The following is a 16,719-nucleotide window of genomic DNA, read 5'->3' on the forward strand; positions in this document are numbered from 1 at the left end:
TGAACTTAATGGCTGTCTTTCTCTGAATTGTGCTAGGCCAGTAAACAGACTGTCCCCCGCAGTTTAGGGTTGGTGCCTACTCAAGTTTGTGCTCACCAGCTTCTCAAGGGAACCTAAACAAGCTAGATGCCAGCTTCCTCAGCATATGGGACCTTCTTAACACATTTCCACCTCTTATAAAAGAGGACTGCCATGTGGTGACTGCCTTCAAGTCATAGTTGACTAATGGCGACCCCTGGCAGGGTTTTCATGGCAAGAGACTAACAGAGGTGGTTTGTCATTGCCTGACCAACCCTGGTCTTCGTTGGAGGTCTTCCAAACAATTACTAACCAAGGCCGACCCTGTTTAGCTTCTGAGATCTGACAAGATCAGGCCCACTTGGGCTATCCATGCATGTATACTTGGTGTTGGAGACTGTCCTCGAGTCATAGTTGACTAATGGCGAGCCCTGGTGGGGTTTTCATGGCAAGAGACTAACAGAGGTGGTTTATCATTGCCTGACCAACCCTGGTCTTCGTTGGAAGTCTCTCAAACAATTACTAACCAAGGCCGACCCTGTTTAGCTTCTGAGATCTGACGAGATCAGGCTCACTTGGGCTATCCAGATCAGGGCCTGCATGTATACTTGGTGTTGGAGACTGTCCTCGAATCATAGCTGACTTATGGCAACCCCTGGCGGGGTTTTCATGGCAAGAGACTAACAGAGGCGGCCTGCCATTGCCCGCCTCTGCAACCCTTGTCTTCATTAGAGGTCTGCCATCCAATTACTAACCAAGGTTGACCCTGCTTAGCTTCTGAGATCTGACGAGATCAAGCTCACTTCGGCTATCCAGGTCAGGGCGCCCCAAATTTTACATTGCAAAAAAATAATTCAAGTTCACAAAAATAGAAATTCTTTTTTATTGTAAAAAAAGAGAGAGACATAAGGACTATAGCTCTGTAAAAATGCTGATAAATAAATTCACATGGTTTCCGTCAAGATTCATTAAAAACAGGTTTAAAAGGAGCATTATAGACAGGATTAACAGAAATAATTTATATCTACAAAACTGCATACTGTAAACAAAAAGTGCCGTCGTCCCTCCATGTAGTCACCATTTTTGACCCAGCAGGGCAGAGGAAGGGAACACCCGGGATTCGAATGTGATATTGCAATTGAAGGCTGATTTGATGGAGCATTTCACAACCCTGGAAAGAACGGAGTGGCTCAAGCATGTGAGTAGAGAAGCCTCAGACGGCTTTTATTTTGGGCCAGCATCCCTTGCTGCCCTTCATTATGTCATTGGGGTACCCCGAGAAATCTCAGTGGGGACCGTAGCCTCGTGAGAAGGAGGAGAAAATTAAACAAGGTATTTGCTGTCTGCTCAGCTTTGGGGCCGGAACTTTGAACTGTGCGACAAAGGACGGCAGGAATCAGAAAAACAAAATAACATCTTTCGCTTTCCTTGCTAGCCTATGTGAGTTTCTGTCCTCCTGCCCTCAAAAGAATTCCAGAATGAGTTGGTGGTTTTTTCCCCACTGTTGGATTGGGGAAAATAAAGGTGCAAAAAGAAACCCATTTTTAAAAAGGCTTTTGAGATTGATGAGGAGGAAGAGTTAACTGGAAAATCTTAATTGTGGCGGGGGGGGTGGGGGTGGGAAGGTGCAATAGGGAAGGACAGGGGCTGGCTGTATGGGAGAGGCAGAGATTTATAGCACAAAGGCCCGGCACTCACAACTCCAAGGCAAGATGGGAGCCAGGGTAACATAAGAAAGCCTAGGCCGTGGGGGAAGAACCCACACGGCAACTCCTGCTCACATCCGAATGGCCTTTGGGAAAAAGAGGTCTCCCTTCACGGGGAGGAGCCCAGCAGGCCTGTGGTTTGGGACTACCCTGGGCATCTATTAGCACAGAAGGGAGTGACAACACCCACATCACCAGAGTCACATAAGAATCCAGCTTCCGGGGAGCAGCTAAACACAAACAATGAGGCACAGGGCTCCGGCACGACTGGTGGAAAGAACTTCAGACTGAGCATGACACAAGGCTGTCTGGTTACCACCCTTTCCAGTAATTGAATGGCCCTGCTCCTTTGAATCATTCTGCACGGCCTTACAGAGGGATGGGTGGCCATGCCCCGTGGATCAGGAACACAGGACGGGCTGGATACTCAGGGCACAACATTTACAGCTTTTTCCCAATCAGCTGCAGGATTTCCACTTCCTCCATTCGTTTTGCCACGGGGCTGCCGATGTGAAGACTCCTGCTTTCCCACACACACCTCTGAGAAGGCAGTTCTCAGAGCATGGCCCGCCTGCCCTCCCTGCTGGACAGTTCAGAATCCGAGCCAATCTCGCTGCTCCTCCGTGCTCAGTGTCTCTGCTACCGTTTGGAGAACTGCGCAGAAAATATTCTCGCAATTCTTTTTGTTTCTTCTTCTGGCAAGTCAGCTGGCGCCAAGCTTGGTTTGCGACGGCTCGGCTTTCGGCAAAGAACTTCCCCCGCAGTGGTGCCGCGTCCAGTCTAAAACAGGAGAGAGTAACTTCATGCAAACTGTTTTACTATCCATGCAGCAAGAGCCTAAAAGGAGAGTCTCTTCTGGATTTCGGGCTTTGATTCTCATAAAGGGAACAGTGCTTGTTAAATGTCTATGAAATTTTAGACAAATACAATTTCAGTGTTCATTGTATGTATTTATACTGTGTGGGGAGTTTTGTTTAGGATGAAAGTTGTGCCAGCTGCATTCCTAATCACCCTCCCCTTTTCAAAAAGGAAGCAAGATGCGCACTCCCGAATTGGAGGCGGCGCACATCTTGCTCTTCCTGCCCTGGAGCTCTGCGGCAGTGCCCGCCTGCCGCATCTTACAGTCCAAAGCTAGAGAGAGGACTGACAAAGCTCTTTCAGCAGAAATGAAACTGATAAGGGAGGGCTGGGAAGCTAGGAAACGTGCTGTCGCTTACTGTCTCTGTCATAGTTTTAAAATAAAGCAGAAGGAGCAGTGACACGGCTAAAATTCCAGCAAGCCCCTTGGCCCTTCCCACGACTGGCAGGAGCAGAATTTCAACACAAAACAACCCAAGAGACGCATACAGAGTTTTGGTGGCACAACGGTTTCAAAGAAGGAAATGGCCCGTTCAGATCCCAGCTGGAGCCACCATCTGTCTTTGCTAGTAAAGGGGCAATTATGTTGACCCGCCTGCCAAGGCTGTTGTGAGAAAAGTGTGTGCGCACATGCGCGCGCACGCACACACACGCAAGAGTTTTCGATTCCTGTTTACTGATGAGTTTTTGTGTTTTTATCACTTTGGAAGTTTAGTTGCTCCTTGCCCCTCTGAAAAAAGGTGGGGTGCAAAGAAAAGTAAACATAAGGAAAGATCCAATGCAAAGCCCACCGCCCCAGAGGGGTGGTCACAAAGCAGACATGGAAATCAGGCCTGGCTAAGCAGCTTCAAACTGGAGGAAGCTGCTATTCCCAGAGAGTGGAGGAAGCCGGGCTGCTCGTCACCGCTAGCTAAATGCAGATGTGGGCCGTCTCACCTTTCACCTACCTAGCAGTGTGGCTGCCTCTTTCTCTCTCTCTCAAGACTGGCATGTTTACACCTAAAGAAAGGCCACTGGCTAGTAGGGAATGCTCATCTCATCAAATCAAGGCTGCTTTGAAATTCTGTCTTGATTTTGTGGGATCAAACCCCCTCCCCTCCCCTCCTCTGGCACTGCCTTGTGCCAAAATGTTTAGATTTCTGCTGTTGTGAAAAACACCGCCATCCCAAGGTATGCTATCTGCATCTGGGTCATTGTTTGGACCTGTCGACTCAGAGGCGTCACCCTCGCCTGGTTTATGAATTCATTTCTCCGCAAGATGCCCTGTAAAAAGCAGGGCCGGCTTTCTAAACACATCTTGCCCGCTGCTACTGTGGATCCTCCCTGCCCGTCTTGGCTGGCCCTATGCCCTGCCTGCGCCCCCATTATGGTCCGCGATGGCCTAGGAATCGCTCTTACAGGGGTCAGTTCTTGTTTTGTTCGGTCTCCCCTCAAAGTCAACTTGGGAGACTCCAGCTGGTGCACAACTCCAGCTGGTACAGCTCATTTATTATCCAGAGCTAAGCGAAGCGTGCATATTACTCTCATTTCATAGTCACTCCATTGGCTATCCATCAGCTACTGGGCGTAATTTGGCGATCACGTAAAAAGCCCTTCATGGCCTTGTCCCTTCATATCTGCGGGGCTGCCCCTCCTCTATGCTCCACCAGGGCAACTTCACTCATTTGGATGGGACCTTCTGCAGATACCACCCTGCAAGCTGGGCAAGATCAACAGCTGCCCATCCATGTCCATTCCCTGTGATGCCCCCCCGCCCCCACCTTATGGAACGGCTTGCCTAAAGAGAGCAGGAAAGCGCTCACTCTCCTGGCTTTCCACAAACTATGCAAAACTGAATTACTTAGGAGGGCTTCTTGACTCCGGCAATAGGGCTATGCTGAAAGAAATGGCTCAGAGAGATGTTTGGGTAAAGGGACAGGGACTGTAGATCATTCTACCGGGTACAGTCGGTTGATGTAGATATGCTCCTACCAGGAAGTTTCAGCGTTGTTAAAGATGTCGTGTTTAGTTACTTATGCTTTGTTTCAGCGATGTTCTCTCTCTGTATTCAGACTTATATGCTTGTTTTCTGCAACCCATATCCTATTGCATTGGTTCATTGAACGTCCTAGCTGTTGATCGTATTGACTTGAACTGTGTAACCCGCTTCGAGTCTCAGTGAGAACAGCGGACTATAAATAACATAAATAAGTAAAATTTAGACCCTGCTTTTCTCCCCAACAGGGATCCAAAGCGGCACGCATCATTCCTCCTGCCCTGCAATTTAATCTCGCAGCAACCCTGTGAAGTAGGTACTGCTCAGTTACTTTAAATGCTGCACCCTTGAATAGGTTGAGTTAAAAATAAAAATACCATTTTCATCATTTTTCCAAGCACCCCATCTTCATTGGCTTAATGGAAGCAGGGGCACTTAAAATACGAGCTCTTTCGCACAGAAGGCATGTATGTCTGTGCTGTTTGTTTCCTCCGGGTTTAGGGGGGGGCCCAAACTCCAGGGAGCTGGTGCACTTTGCCCTCGGTAAGTACTGATTTTCTGCTCTCGTCTGCTCTGAGCTGGGCGGCAGAAGCTCCCTCTGCGTCGTCGTCACAGAATGAGAGCCACCCAGGGTAACAGCTGAAACAGGAAAGCTACAGCAAGCGCAGCCAGCTAAAGCCGGCTGGGTGCCTGTTGTCTTGACCTTTGTACAGCTTGAATCAGCAAGAGGAGTGGAACACACAGAGAACCGCTGACTCAGACTTAAAAAAAACCCTTCTGCCTGCTTCTGAGAGCCAGTGTGGTGCAGTCGCTTGGCGTCTGATTAGGATCAGGGCCCAGGTTTGGATCCCCACTCAGCTGTGAAACTAATGGGTGACACGGAGCCAGTTTCTTGCTCTCGGCCTGACGTATCCACAGGGCTGTTGTGAAGGTAGCATGGAGGTGAAAGGGCCGTGTGTGAAAAGCTGATCCAAGCAGGTTGTGTTTCTGGGGGATTTAAACTGGCTGACCTCCAGCGGGGGCAGCCGTGTGCTCTTCTAAGACCGCTGCGCTCTCACTTCTGACTAAAGTCGGTGACTTGGCGACACAGTGTGCCAGAAGCCATTGACAGAACAAATGTATTCAACGGTAAGAAATTCCAAAAAAGGCAACGGGACTCTTTTACAGCCTAGAAAACTGAAGGTGAATTGAGCCTTTTGGTATAGAAAAAGCTACCAACTCCCGCTGGAGGGGAAAAAAAATCTGTTTTGCAAGGTAAGATTAAAAGACTAGCAAACATCCCTCAAGCAGAGACACCACATACAGGCCACTCCTCAGGAGTGAGATGCGATCGCTAGGTGCCCACAAGCCCAGGCACACCCAGCCATCTCCATGGAGCTCAGTTGGCATGAATCCACCTGCCCGGCAAGGCAGTTGCCATTCAGAGAGCCAGTCCAGGTTTCTCTCCAAGCCAAAAGGAATTCTGTCAAGTGGGCACTGAGTGAATCTGATGGAGGGGATTCTACTACAGGAAGAGAGCCTGGGCTATCAAGGTCCCTCCAAAGGCATACCCACCCTGCGGGACACAAAAAGATGCGAGAGGCCCAAATGATCGTACAGAAGAACGATTTCCCCATGAGGTATAACCTCCGCTCATATCAACGGCCAATTACTTTAGCTCCCTTCAGATGCGAACTACAGACGGGCCTGTGAATGCTAAACATGAGAACAGCTCCCAACTTAAGAGTCCCTCTACACGAGACATCTGACATGTGAAGAACACGTGTCGGGTGATGCAATGTTAGCCAGGAAGGGTAGTTTAAATAAACAGAGCCGACGGCGGGGCAAAGGCTTTGCTATACACTGAAGCTGTGTGAAGGGGCTGTGAAATGCCAGAAGGGAAACTTCAGCCCATTAGAACCTCTCCAGGTCCAAGCCCAGCTCTGGAAGGCAGCTCCAGCCCATTTCCATTCCTCACTGCCCTCTGTTTGCAATCTCACACAATTGAGACGGGAGAGGTGAAATTAACAGAGCCTTTGGGAAGTGAAAATGAAGTTAACAAACCTTCTGAGGAGTGATCTCCATGGGCTCTGTCTTTTTAAACTATGCTTCCCCGCTAACACTGCACCTTCCTACACTTGACGAACAAGCGCCGAAGTGTCCCGTGTAGAGAGACTCTCAAACACATGCAATGCCCAGAGGCTGGACTTTTCAAGCATTTAGGTAGTATTGGGCTTCTGCAGACACAGAACATACATTGCTCCCTCTGGACTCACTGGTAAATGGAATGTGGGAATGAGTACTAGGCTCAGATGCATGCATGGGCTGTCCCCCCTGCACTCATGTGCCGAACATCCCTTTACACATGCTCTGTATGCTGAAAAAGGTGGACAGACCACATGCAACAGGGCCAGTTATCATGATATTCTATGTGTGGTGGTTGAGGGGGTGTTTGAGAGCTCAGGATTCACCCCTATGCAGAGTCCACACAGTAGGAAGCCTGTGTTAACAAGCCCTGGTACATTTGTTTGATGAGGTCTAGAAATATGCTTTAAAACTGTTCGCATTACTCTTCCGCACTGGATGAGCCACAGACAAGAATCTAATAAAACACAAATGCAGAGGACGTAGTTATCATTTTTATAGTGGCCATCTAGACCTCTTGGCTGTGCCCATGAGTACTCAATGTGTGTTAATGCACATTTCTTCTTCCTGGAAAAGCATTATGATGGTTCCAGGAGGCTGTCCCTGATTTTCCTTAGTTTGGTCTGAAATTACAGCCCTGTCCTGAGATAACTGGAAGGCACGGTCAGGATTTTCTAAGTGCTCTCCAAACAGTTGCGTTTGTGTTCCAGAGGATCAAGCGATTCAGAGGTCTGTGGAGGCAGATGGAGGCAGTCAAGGCTCACGGGAAAGGCCTTGACATTCATACAGCAGGGGTTTTACTCTGTTAACATGAAGAGAGCTGTGTAAACCCCAGACTGTGTCATAGTTGGAATAGACCCATCAGGCTTTTTCCAGTTTGAGGGTTCTGCAATTCGCCTCCCCTGTTCTTTTGGTTCCCCCACTGAGTTTCCTTTTGGGTCAGCACAGCAGCTGCTCTCAGTTCCTCTTTTCTTACACATATGAAAATCCAGAAACCATCATCATCAGGAAACTACCATGGCTGCCTTATTCTGTACTCTTTCCTTCAGGGTTATTAGAGTCTGTCTCTAGCTGTCTCCGTTTCACCCAAGCAAGACATTCCCTCTCTTCCAAATGCTCTTTATAGATTTTTTTCCACTTCAAGAGGTCAAAGGGAGGGGAAATGAACCCATTAGACTCACTTTCTGCTACGACGGGCAGCCAAGAAGTCCAGGTACTAGAACATCATCTTCTGGCCCAGTGAAATTTATACCAGGTCCCTCAATTTATGGGGACGACGTAAACAACGTTCAGACGCAGACTATTAAAAAACTCAAGATGCCTGACGTGAAGAAACGTTTTTAAAGATGCCAACTTCCCCATTCAAAACAGGAAGTCGACAAGTACCTTTGTGCACTTAGCAACCAAAATGTGTATTGATATATTATTTTATAAGCAACGATTCTTTCTGTGGTTTTAGCGCTCCCTCTTTTTTAACAGCCCATCCGCCCTCCTTTTCCGGAGGCTTTCTGCTGTAAGGTCACTTCTGAAAACCCCTGACTGAAGAGTCAAGAGGAGGATGCAAGCTTATAGACGGCTCCCCCCACTGCCAATTCACACGCATCACAAAACCCATTCTGAAAAGACGAGCTGAAGCAGCTGAAATTCTGAGCCAAGAAACTCTGCATATTAAAGCAAGCTGAAAAACGTAAGAACTGCTCTGCTAGATCAGACCAAACATCCATCAATTCCAGCATCTCTTCCCTGACAACAGACAGCCAGGGGCTTCTGCGAAACTCACAAGCAGGGCAGGAAGGAAACAGCCCTTCTCTGCTCTTTGCCCCCAGAAACGTTCACAGCTTCAGTACGGGGTCAATTTGGGGATCACGCCCGATAGCCACTGACGGGCCTATTTTCCTATGTGTATTGATTTTGTACAACTTCTGTTATTTGTCACAGGCGACAGACAACAGCCACGCCGGGTACTCCCTGGCCCAGTGGAAAATCCCATGTTTGTGCTTGCATGAGCTTATGCAGAACATCTGGTTGCACATTGGTAGGACAGGGCAGAGAGGAAAAGCAGGGACCTTATGTACATGCACAAATTGCCTTCTGGGTGGATTTTTTAATAGGGAGCACAGCTATTTTGTTTGTGGGTCATGCCACCCTGAGTCACAAGCATGGCTACTTCTCCCATGCAGATTCTGTTTTTGAGCCATGGGTGATGCTAAACATAAAGGAACCCGCTATCGGAAACAGGGTCTGTCCTTTCCACGACAGGGGACTCTCAATCACATAATGTTAGGTGACCCTGTCCCCCTACCCGTTTCTTACACTTTCAGCCAGCCCTTCTGTCACTCAACAGACTCCAGCCCATCTCAGCTCAGCCGAAAGATCAGAAATGCCACCCTATCTCTAAGGGGCTACGGGACTCAAATCTTGCTCTTCTACTACAGACCAACATGGCTAAACACCTGAGATTGCCCTACACTGAGTCAGATCATTGGTCTACCAAGGTAACTACTCTGACTGACAGTGGATCTCCAAGGTCTGAGAAAGAAGATTTTCACATCGCCGACTACCTCACCTTTTAAACTGGAAATGTGAGGTTTACATGCAAAGTAGATGCTTGACCACTGAGTCACTGCCTCTCTCCTAAGTGAGCTCAGAAATGACACCTGCTGTAGTACAGTGGTTAAGGGGTTTGGCTGCAAATCAGCACTCTACTGGTTCGAATCCCACTACTGCCAGGGGCCTTGGGTAAGCCACTCCTCTCAGCCCCCGCTGCATTGTGGGGATAATAACAACACTAACTTGTTCACTATTCTGGGTGAGGCACTCATATGTCTAGAAGAGCAGTATACAAGTGCAGTTATTATTATTATTATTATTGTACCCACGTTTGCCTCTTTTCTATACTGAAAACAACTACAATGAACCGTAAAAAGCCCTGAATAGAACAGCAGTATATAAATGTTGCAAACAGATAAATAAAAAGCTCGCTTTTGAAAGAATTCCCAGGGGTGCCGAGTTCCGTGCCTTATACCCAATTCCACACTTTTGCAGTGTGACGGTGGACACACACAATCCTGGGCCGATTCCAGATGGCCAGAAATTGCGGTTTTTCTGCGGAAATAATCGCTTACCGGCCACGCATTCACTTTCGTCTCCATCCGCTTTGTCTCGCAGCGTGCCGTGCCGTCCCGCTTCCGGATGTTCGCACGCCCAACTGAGGTACCCGGGATTGGTTGTTTCCTCCCCGTCACAGTTGACGTCAGGGGCCTTCATTGGTTCGCATTTCGTTTTTTTAAAAAAAATTTTTTACGTGTTTTGCGCAAATGCGCAGGTATGCGAATGCGCAGTGTCGATGTTTGTGCGCTTTTGTGCATTTGTGCATTTGTGCGCATTTGCGCAGTTTGATGTGCGGAAACGTGCGACTGTGCAAATGGCACCCGGTTTAAAAAAAAAAATTAAGGGAATATTGTTGCCGGTCCGCCGGCAAAGGAATGAGGGAAAGGGGAGGGCCTCTCCGCGGCGACGAAGCGTCCAGAAGTGTGCAAACCCACCATACTGCGTTCACACTGTCCGCTTATATAGCGCAACCGAGCGCCATGGACTGCAAGTAAGCCGGGACGGGAAATTGCGGGTTTTTACGAGTGCTGTCGCTGAAAAAGCGAAAGCACTCGCTTTATTTGTGCCCGTCTGGAATCGGCCCAGATTGAAAAGCCCTAAATTGCTCAGCCACTGCATACCATGGAGAGCTCCTTTCCCTTCGCCGCCCAGTTTCTAAACATGTTTGCTTGGAAAGCTGCTGCACTGACTACAGGAAGGCTGAAAATTCAGGGTTTCAAAGACAGCCCAAAGAAGGCACTTACTTTCGCAGCGGTGGTCAGCGGAGCCGCAGAAACACTGAGTAGTCTCAGGGAGGCTTCCAGATGTTGTGGTGGAAGGAAGAAGTTGGGGACCACAACCGGGTCGGATCTGAACAGCAGGGTTAAGGCGACTACAGCAGGTTGTGATGGGGAACAGCTTGTGTTGCAGGCATTTGGAATGCGAAATGAGTTTCCCACCCAAAGAGATGGGAGACGGAGCAGCTGTGGGCAGGCCGCTACACTTACGTGGATAAAGTGCATAATACGTTTCTGCTCATGAACAACCCGACTCCTTGACTAACACCTGAGGACCGAGGAGCGGACGGTTCACATCTTCCTCCCACCTACTTCACAACAGTTGCTGGGGAAAGGCGGGAGCCACAGACTCTCCATCTACTTGGGTGAATGGAGTTCTCGTCCCACACAGGGAGCAAAGCATCTGGTCCAGCCTGGCCCTGGTTATGGGATGGCAACCTGCAGGAGCTATTCTCTTCTGGCCACTGCCGAGCCTTTAAATGGTGGCAGGTGCGGCAAGGAGAAAAGGGAGGGTCAGGCACTGATTTTGTATTTACTGTCTCTCGTAAGTACAGCCTGCTGGATCCATCCACTCCAGCAACCTGCTTCACACAGCAGTTGAACCACCTGCCCATCCACTCCAGCAACCTGATCCATCCACTCCAGCACCCTGCTTCACACAGCAACTGAACCACCTGCCCAGGAGGGCCAAACAAACAGGGCACAGAGGCCAAGGGCCTTCCTTGATGCTGCCTCCCCACAGTGGGATCTAGAGGTTGACTGCCTCTGGATGTGGAGGTTCCCTACTAGTGGCCATTGATGGACATCTCCTCCGTGGATCTGTCTGATTTTTACAGCTATCTATGCTCATGGCTATCGCTGCCTCCACCGGCAGTGAATCCACAGATTAATTACTCATTGTGTAAAAAAGTATTTTCTTCTGTTTGTCCTGTACCTCTTTCCCAACTTCTAACATTATGGGAGAGGGAGAAAAAGGTCCCTCTATCTACTTTCTCCACCCCATGCATAATTTTATAACCTCTATCATGTCTCCTGTTAGCCTTCCCCCCCCGCCCCCCCAGATGAAGAAGTCCCAGACTCTGGCCTTTCCTCATAGGAAAACTGCCCCAACCCCCTAACCATCTTGGCTGATCTCTTCTGTATTTTTTCCAGCTCTGCTATGTCCTTTTTGAGTTACAGTGCATGTGCTATTCCAAATGAGGCATTGCAAGGGCATTGCAATATTGGCCACTTTATTCTCAGCCCTTTCTCTAATAATCTGTAACATGGAGCCCGTCTTTTTCATTGCTGTGGCACACTGGACTGACATTTTCACTGAGTTTTCCACTACAACCTCAAGATCTCTTTCAATCTCAGTCTCAGCCAGCACAGACCCCCATCAGCATCTCAGTTTTTCTCACCTTGGAAGCCTGTTGCCAGCCAGCCAGAAGGCATAAAAATACTTCGAATGAACACGTTTTTAGCCCACCACAGGAGTTGAGGGCAGCAGACATTGCTACCATAACCCTCCATTTTATCCTCACAACTACAGTGGGTTGTTTAACTGAAAGAAGGAAGCGTTGAGCCAGGGCCCCTGGAAGTGCCAAGCAGGGGCTGAACCGAGTTGTGTTGCCTCCCTTCAATTAAGCAGTACAACAGACTTGTGTAGCTTGAATGTTTGTCCACTTGTATTCATAAAGCTTAGTCCAATATAAAGATACCCCTTGTCTATTTTTCTATAGAATCCAGTGGCAATACAAGTCCACATCATTTAAAAACCAACCAACCGACCATGCAAAGATAGGCTCGTAGGGTCTTTTAAGACTTCAGTGATGGGAAGACTCATCAGAGGTGAATTTTAAGAGTACTGCTGACCTGTCTGAGATAAGATCTAGCAGTCCTAGTTTAGCTTTGATGTCAGATAAAGGGAACAACTTTATTCCCTGCAATACACTGAGAACACTTGGCTCTATTTCACAGAACGTTAAAATTTAACTTGAGAAAGGCAGGATGCTCTTACGCTACGTAACGCCTCCTCCCAAAGGACACAAGACGCGCTTCATAAAAAGCGAAAGACGGAATGGACCGGTGTTGCCACCCATAACAAGTTAGCAGTGAAAGTTGCCTTCAGCTGATAAGAAAGCAAGCAGACACAATGAGGGCAGACCCGGAGAACAAAGATGCTCGGCCTTCCTGGCCGCCCTGCCTGTTTTTTCATCTGTTGTCCTGAGAACAGTTTCAACTCTGACTTCTAGCTCTATGGCTGCACCTTCCCTGCACAGCCTCAGTGCCAGGCTGCTGGGCTTTCTGCAAATACACACGCGTGGATGGGAATTACACGGCCACCACTGTGTATGTCTGAATGACTACAGCGCACTTCCGGCTACTGTGGCTCGCGGCAACCCCAAAGCTTCCTTTCCAAAGTCCACATGCTAATGTATATCACAGGGGTGGCCAAACATGCTTAATGTAAGAGCCACATAGAATAAACGACAGATGTTTGAGAGCCGCAAGACGCGATGCATTGAAGTGACTTCAGATGAAGAGGTGGGTTTGGGGGAGTGTCCTGAAAGTGACATCACAGGAAGGGGTGGGGCTTAGGTGCAGTATGCTGGACGTGACATCACAAAATTGATGTCACATCCTTGCTAGGCTTCACCCCCAAAGTCCCCAGGTATTTTCTGAGTCAGACCTGGCAACCCCAACATTTTTACTGAAAATATGAAAGTCATGGAAAGAAAGAAGGAAGGAAAGAAAAAAGGAAAAGGGAGGGAAAGACATGGAAAGAAAGAAGGGAGGGAAATAAACTAAACTAAACTAAAATGTATGGCCACGACAATACTCAGAGACCTCTGGGAGCCACACGATATGTATAGGAGAGCCTCATGTGGCTCCTGAGCCGCAGTTTGGCCACCCCTGGTATATCACATAGTGTGGCACGCAAGACACTGAAGAGGTTATGTCTACCCCCTACCGGCCACAACGTGATGGGTTAGAGGAAAATGTGCCTGGCACATTTACTGGAATGCGAAGGGGGTTGCTTGCTTCGTTAGATGAAAAAGGATACAGCACTGCCCTGGGCTGTAGAGGCTCACCTGAGTCCTCAGGTGGGTCTTGGTCACCCTCGTCAGAGCAACTGCCTGGCTGCTGTGCAGGTTCTGACAGCCCAGGAGAACACCGGAGCTCCTCCTCACTGGAATCAGCTCCTTCCGCATCTTGGGGGTCAGGATGTGAAGCCCCGTTTCCCTCTTCTGCCTTGGGAACAGCATAACTGGTAGCAACGTCTCCACCACCCAAGAAAGCACCTGGTTCTACCTCTGCCTCTTTGGTCTGGATTTCCAGGGCTCTTTTCGGACCAGTGTCATCTTCTTCTGCACACCTGTCATTTGGGTAATCTCTGTTTATGGCCTGGGCAGACTGGCACGGTTCTTCGGGGCTGCCTTCAAGGGCTTGCCTCCCCCCATATTCGCCACCCGCTTCTTCTCGGGACGGGCTCGTGCTGGATCTAACGGTGCTGGGTACGCTCAGGGGGTCCTCCTGGGTTACACTGGACAAGGAACTACTTCCGGCTCTCTCCCCCGTGAGTTCTTCAGAGCCAGGTGGCCAGCGGGTTTCCCTTACTTTTATTGCTTCTTGGTCAGGTTCCTCAGAGACAAAGCTGGACCAGGGGCTGGTTTTGTCTGTCACGGTGGTGATTTCGTTGAGCGTTCTTGGCTCTACGATGTCCTCTTCGTAGTCATCCTCACTGTGGGACTCGGCAGCTCCTTCCGAAGGGGTGCTTTGGGAGCCGGCTTGACCAAGGAATTCATACAGCATGCCCCCTCCACAGGAGGCCTCTTCCAGGGGGAAGGCAGCCTCTTCATCTACACCACCACTTGAGGCTTCGTTCCTCAGGAGGTCTTCTGGCCCGTCAGCAGTCCTGGCTGCCCCCTCCCTCTGATCTAGAGGGGCATCCAAACGCGAAAAGAGCCCTTCGCAAGCATTTGATGGCTCCGTGGCATTTTCTGTTATATTCTGCAGGCCTGATGCCGGAAAACAGACGTTACCAAAACAAAAGGGAAAAAAGTGATTTCAGTATTCGTGCATAGCTCAATCATATTAACAATGTGTGTGTGCCACTAGAATACTATGTTCAAAATCTCTACTCTGGCATGTTGGGCAGGTTAAACCCAACACACTCTACTTAAATTGGGCTCAGGAAGGAAGAACAATGATGACATGTTGCAGTAAGAAGGGAGCAAAATACAAATGCCACCTATTTGATGGAGAGACTGGTTGCCAAGGACGTTACAAAGCAACATCCCCCCCCCCCCTTAAAGTCACAGTTTATTGACTGAATGAGACAGTCTGTTTAGTTTAGGTGAAGTCTCATTTCCTCTGGGTGTTAGCCAGGTGGCCTGCATTCAGCTGGAGGTAAAGATAAGGGTAGTCCCTTGTGAAAGCACCAAGTCATTACTGACCCATGGGGGGACATCGCACCATGACGTTTTCTTGGCAGACTTTTGTTACGGGTGGTTTGCCATTGCCTTCCCCAGTCATCTACACTTTACCCCTAGGAAACTGGGTATTCATTTTACCGACCTCGGAAGGATGGAAGGCTGAGTCAACCTTGAGCCGGCTACCTGAACCCGGCTTCTGCCAGGATTGAACTCAGGTCGTGAGCAGAGCTTGGGCTGCTGTACTGTTGCTTATGACTCTGCACCACAGGTCTCCTTTTATTCAACTGGAAACAGGCCCCAAAGCATCACAGGGCTTGAAAGGAGGTGTTTGGTGGCAGCAGGCACCAAGAAGTTGGAAGGGCCATTCCAAAAATCAAACCACCCCACCATGTAAATGGAAGAAAAGTCAGAGAAGCAGAGTTTGGGAAAGAAGGTGGTGGAAGCACGTTACAAATGCCTTTGAGAAGAAGCACCCGCCCACAAACGTTTCTTAATGGTTCATGTCTTACCATTAATCAAGTTGCTGACTTGAGACAGCAGATGGTTGGACTTCTCCAACAGATGGCGCCCTTCAGAATCGACCGTTCTGGAGGCCGGACTTGGGCGTCTGGCACCGAGAGCACCCGTATTTCTATCTGGAGCGCCCGTGTCAGGGAACGACCTGGTTAGCTTTTGATTGAAGTACCTCTTGATCTCATCCAGCTCATTCAGGTTTTTTCTGGAAGGAGAAAAATCAAGCAGGAAGTCATTCTGACCTGGTGGGCTTGTAACAGTTTTTTTTATTTCAGAAGGCTTGGGGGCGATTAGTGGAGGGAATTACTGGTTTGTATCATTCAATATCTACAAATGGAATAAAACTTTCCTGCCTCTCCTTCTAGCCCGCTGAGGTCCCCAAATTTCAGGAACGCAAGTGGAGTTCTGCAGTGGGAGGGGTGCTTGGCACTAATTTCCTCACATTTATGGAACTACCTTTCCATCTTCAGAAACAGACCACAGCTAAGAATCCCCATCTGGTGTCATTTCTGTTGCGTTCTGCGGTGACGTTATTTTTCTATAACGGCTGGTTATCTTTTAAAGTTATCGTCTCGGATGAACTGCTTTCAGGGCCTGCTCAGATCCAAAGACTGAGCATAAAGTGGAAAAAGAAAAATCCAAACCAATGAAATGAACTTTGCCTGTTCTACTTGAGGACAAGCTGGAAACTAGAACTGCTTCAAAATACGGCAGTTTGGTTATCGGCAGAGGCTCGCTACCGGAAAACTTCTCAAAAATTTTAAAACAACTATTGGCGGCCAGTTTGTTTCTAAGTTCCATTCAAGGTGCTGGTTGTGATGTTTAAACCCCTTCGCAGCCTGGGGTTTCACATCAGTGTAAAGGGCCACCTCTGTACATGCCCCCATATGCCAATTTTGCCATATTAGTTGTCACTTTCTGAACATCCCCCCACCCAGGCTTGCTTGCCTGCCTATTCCTCTTCAATGGTGCCTTCCCACTTCATGGAACAAGCTCCCAGAGAAGTTAAGAGGGGCAACCTTTTTGGAGGTCTTGAAAAAGTGCGGCAAAGCTAGGCTATCTGTGAGCGCATTTAGTGGGACCTGAGCAACAAGCACAGGTCTTTCTGTCGAATGTCTTTATGAATTTATTCTATGCTTATGGTTTTACTGGTCCAAATTGTAAGGCACTTTGAGCCACAAATGGAAAAGCAGGATATAAGTCAGTAAATAAATAAAGTG

The 16,719-nt window shown here is 48.6% G+C and overlaps 1 protein-coding gene across 1 annotated transcript in view; it reads right to left on the reverse strand.

Moving 5' to 3' along the window:
* Window positions 1-883: 883 nt before the first annotated feature.
* The window catches only part of C2CD3 (C2 domain containing 3 centriole elongation regulator), a 79,148-nt gene continuing 63,312 nt past the window's right edge, over window positions 884-16,719 (reverse strand). Inside the window, exons 30-33 of the mRNA XM_054974963.1 lie at window positions 15,496-15,704; window positions 13,615-14,569; window positions 10,536-10,641; window positions 884-2,504 (exon numbers count right to left, since the gene is read on the reverse strand). Of these exons, the coding sequence (XP_054830938.1) occupies window positions 2,364-2,504; window positions 10,536-10,641; window positions 13,615-14,569; window positions 15,496-15,704 (1,411 nt within the window). The 3' untranslated portion in view covers window positions 884-2,363. The remainder of the gene's footprint in view (window positions 2,505-10,535; window positions 10,642-13,614; window positions 14,570-15,495; window positions 15,705-16,719) is intronic.

Source organism: Eublepharis macularius, chromosome 3 (assembly GCF_028583425.1).
Source record: "Eublepharis macularius isolate TG4126 chromosome 3, MPM_Emac_v1.0, whole genome shotgun sequence".
NCBI lineage: Eukaryota > Metazoa > Chordata > Lepidosauria > Squamata > Eublepharidae > Eublepharis > Eublepharis macularius.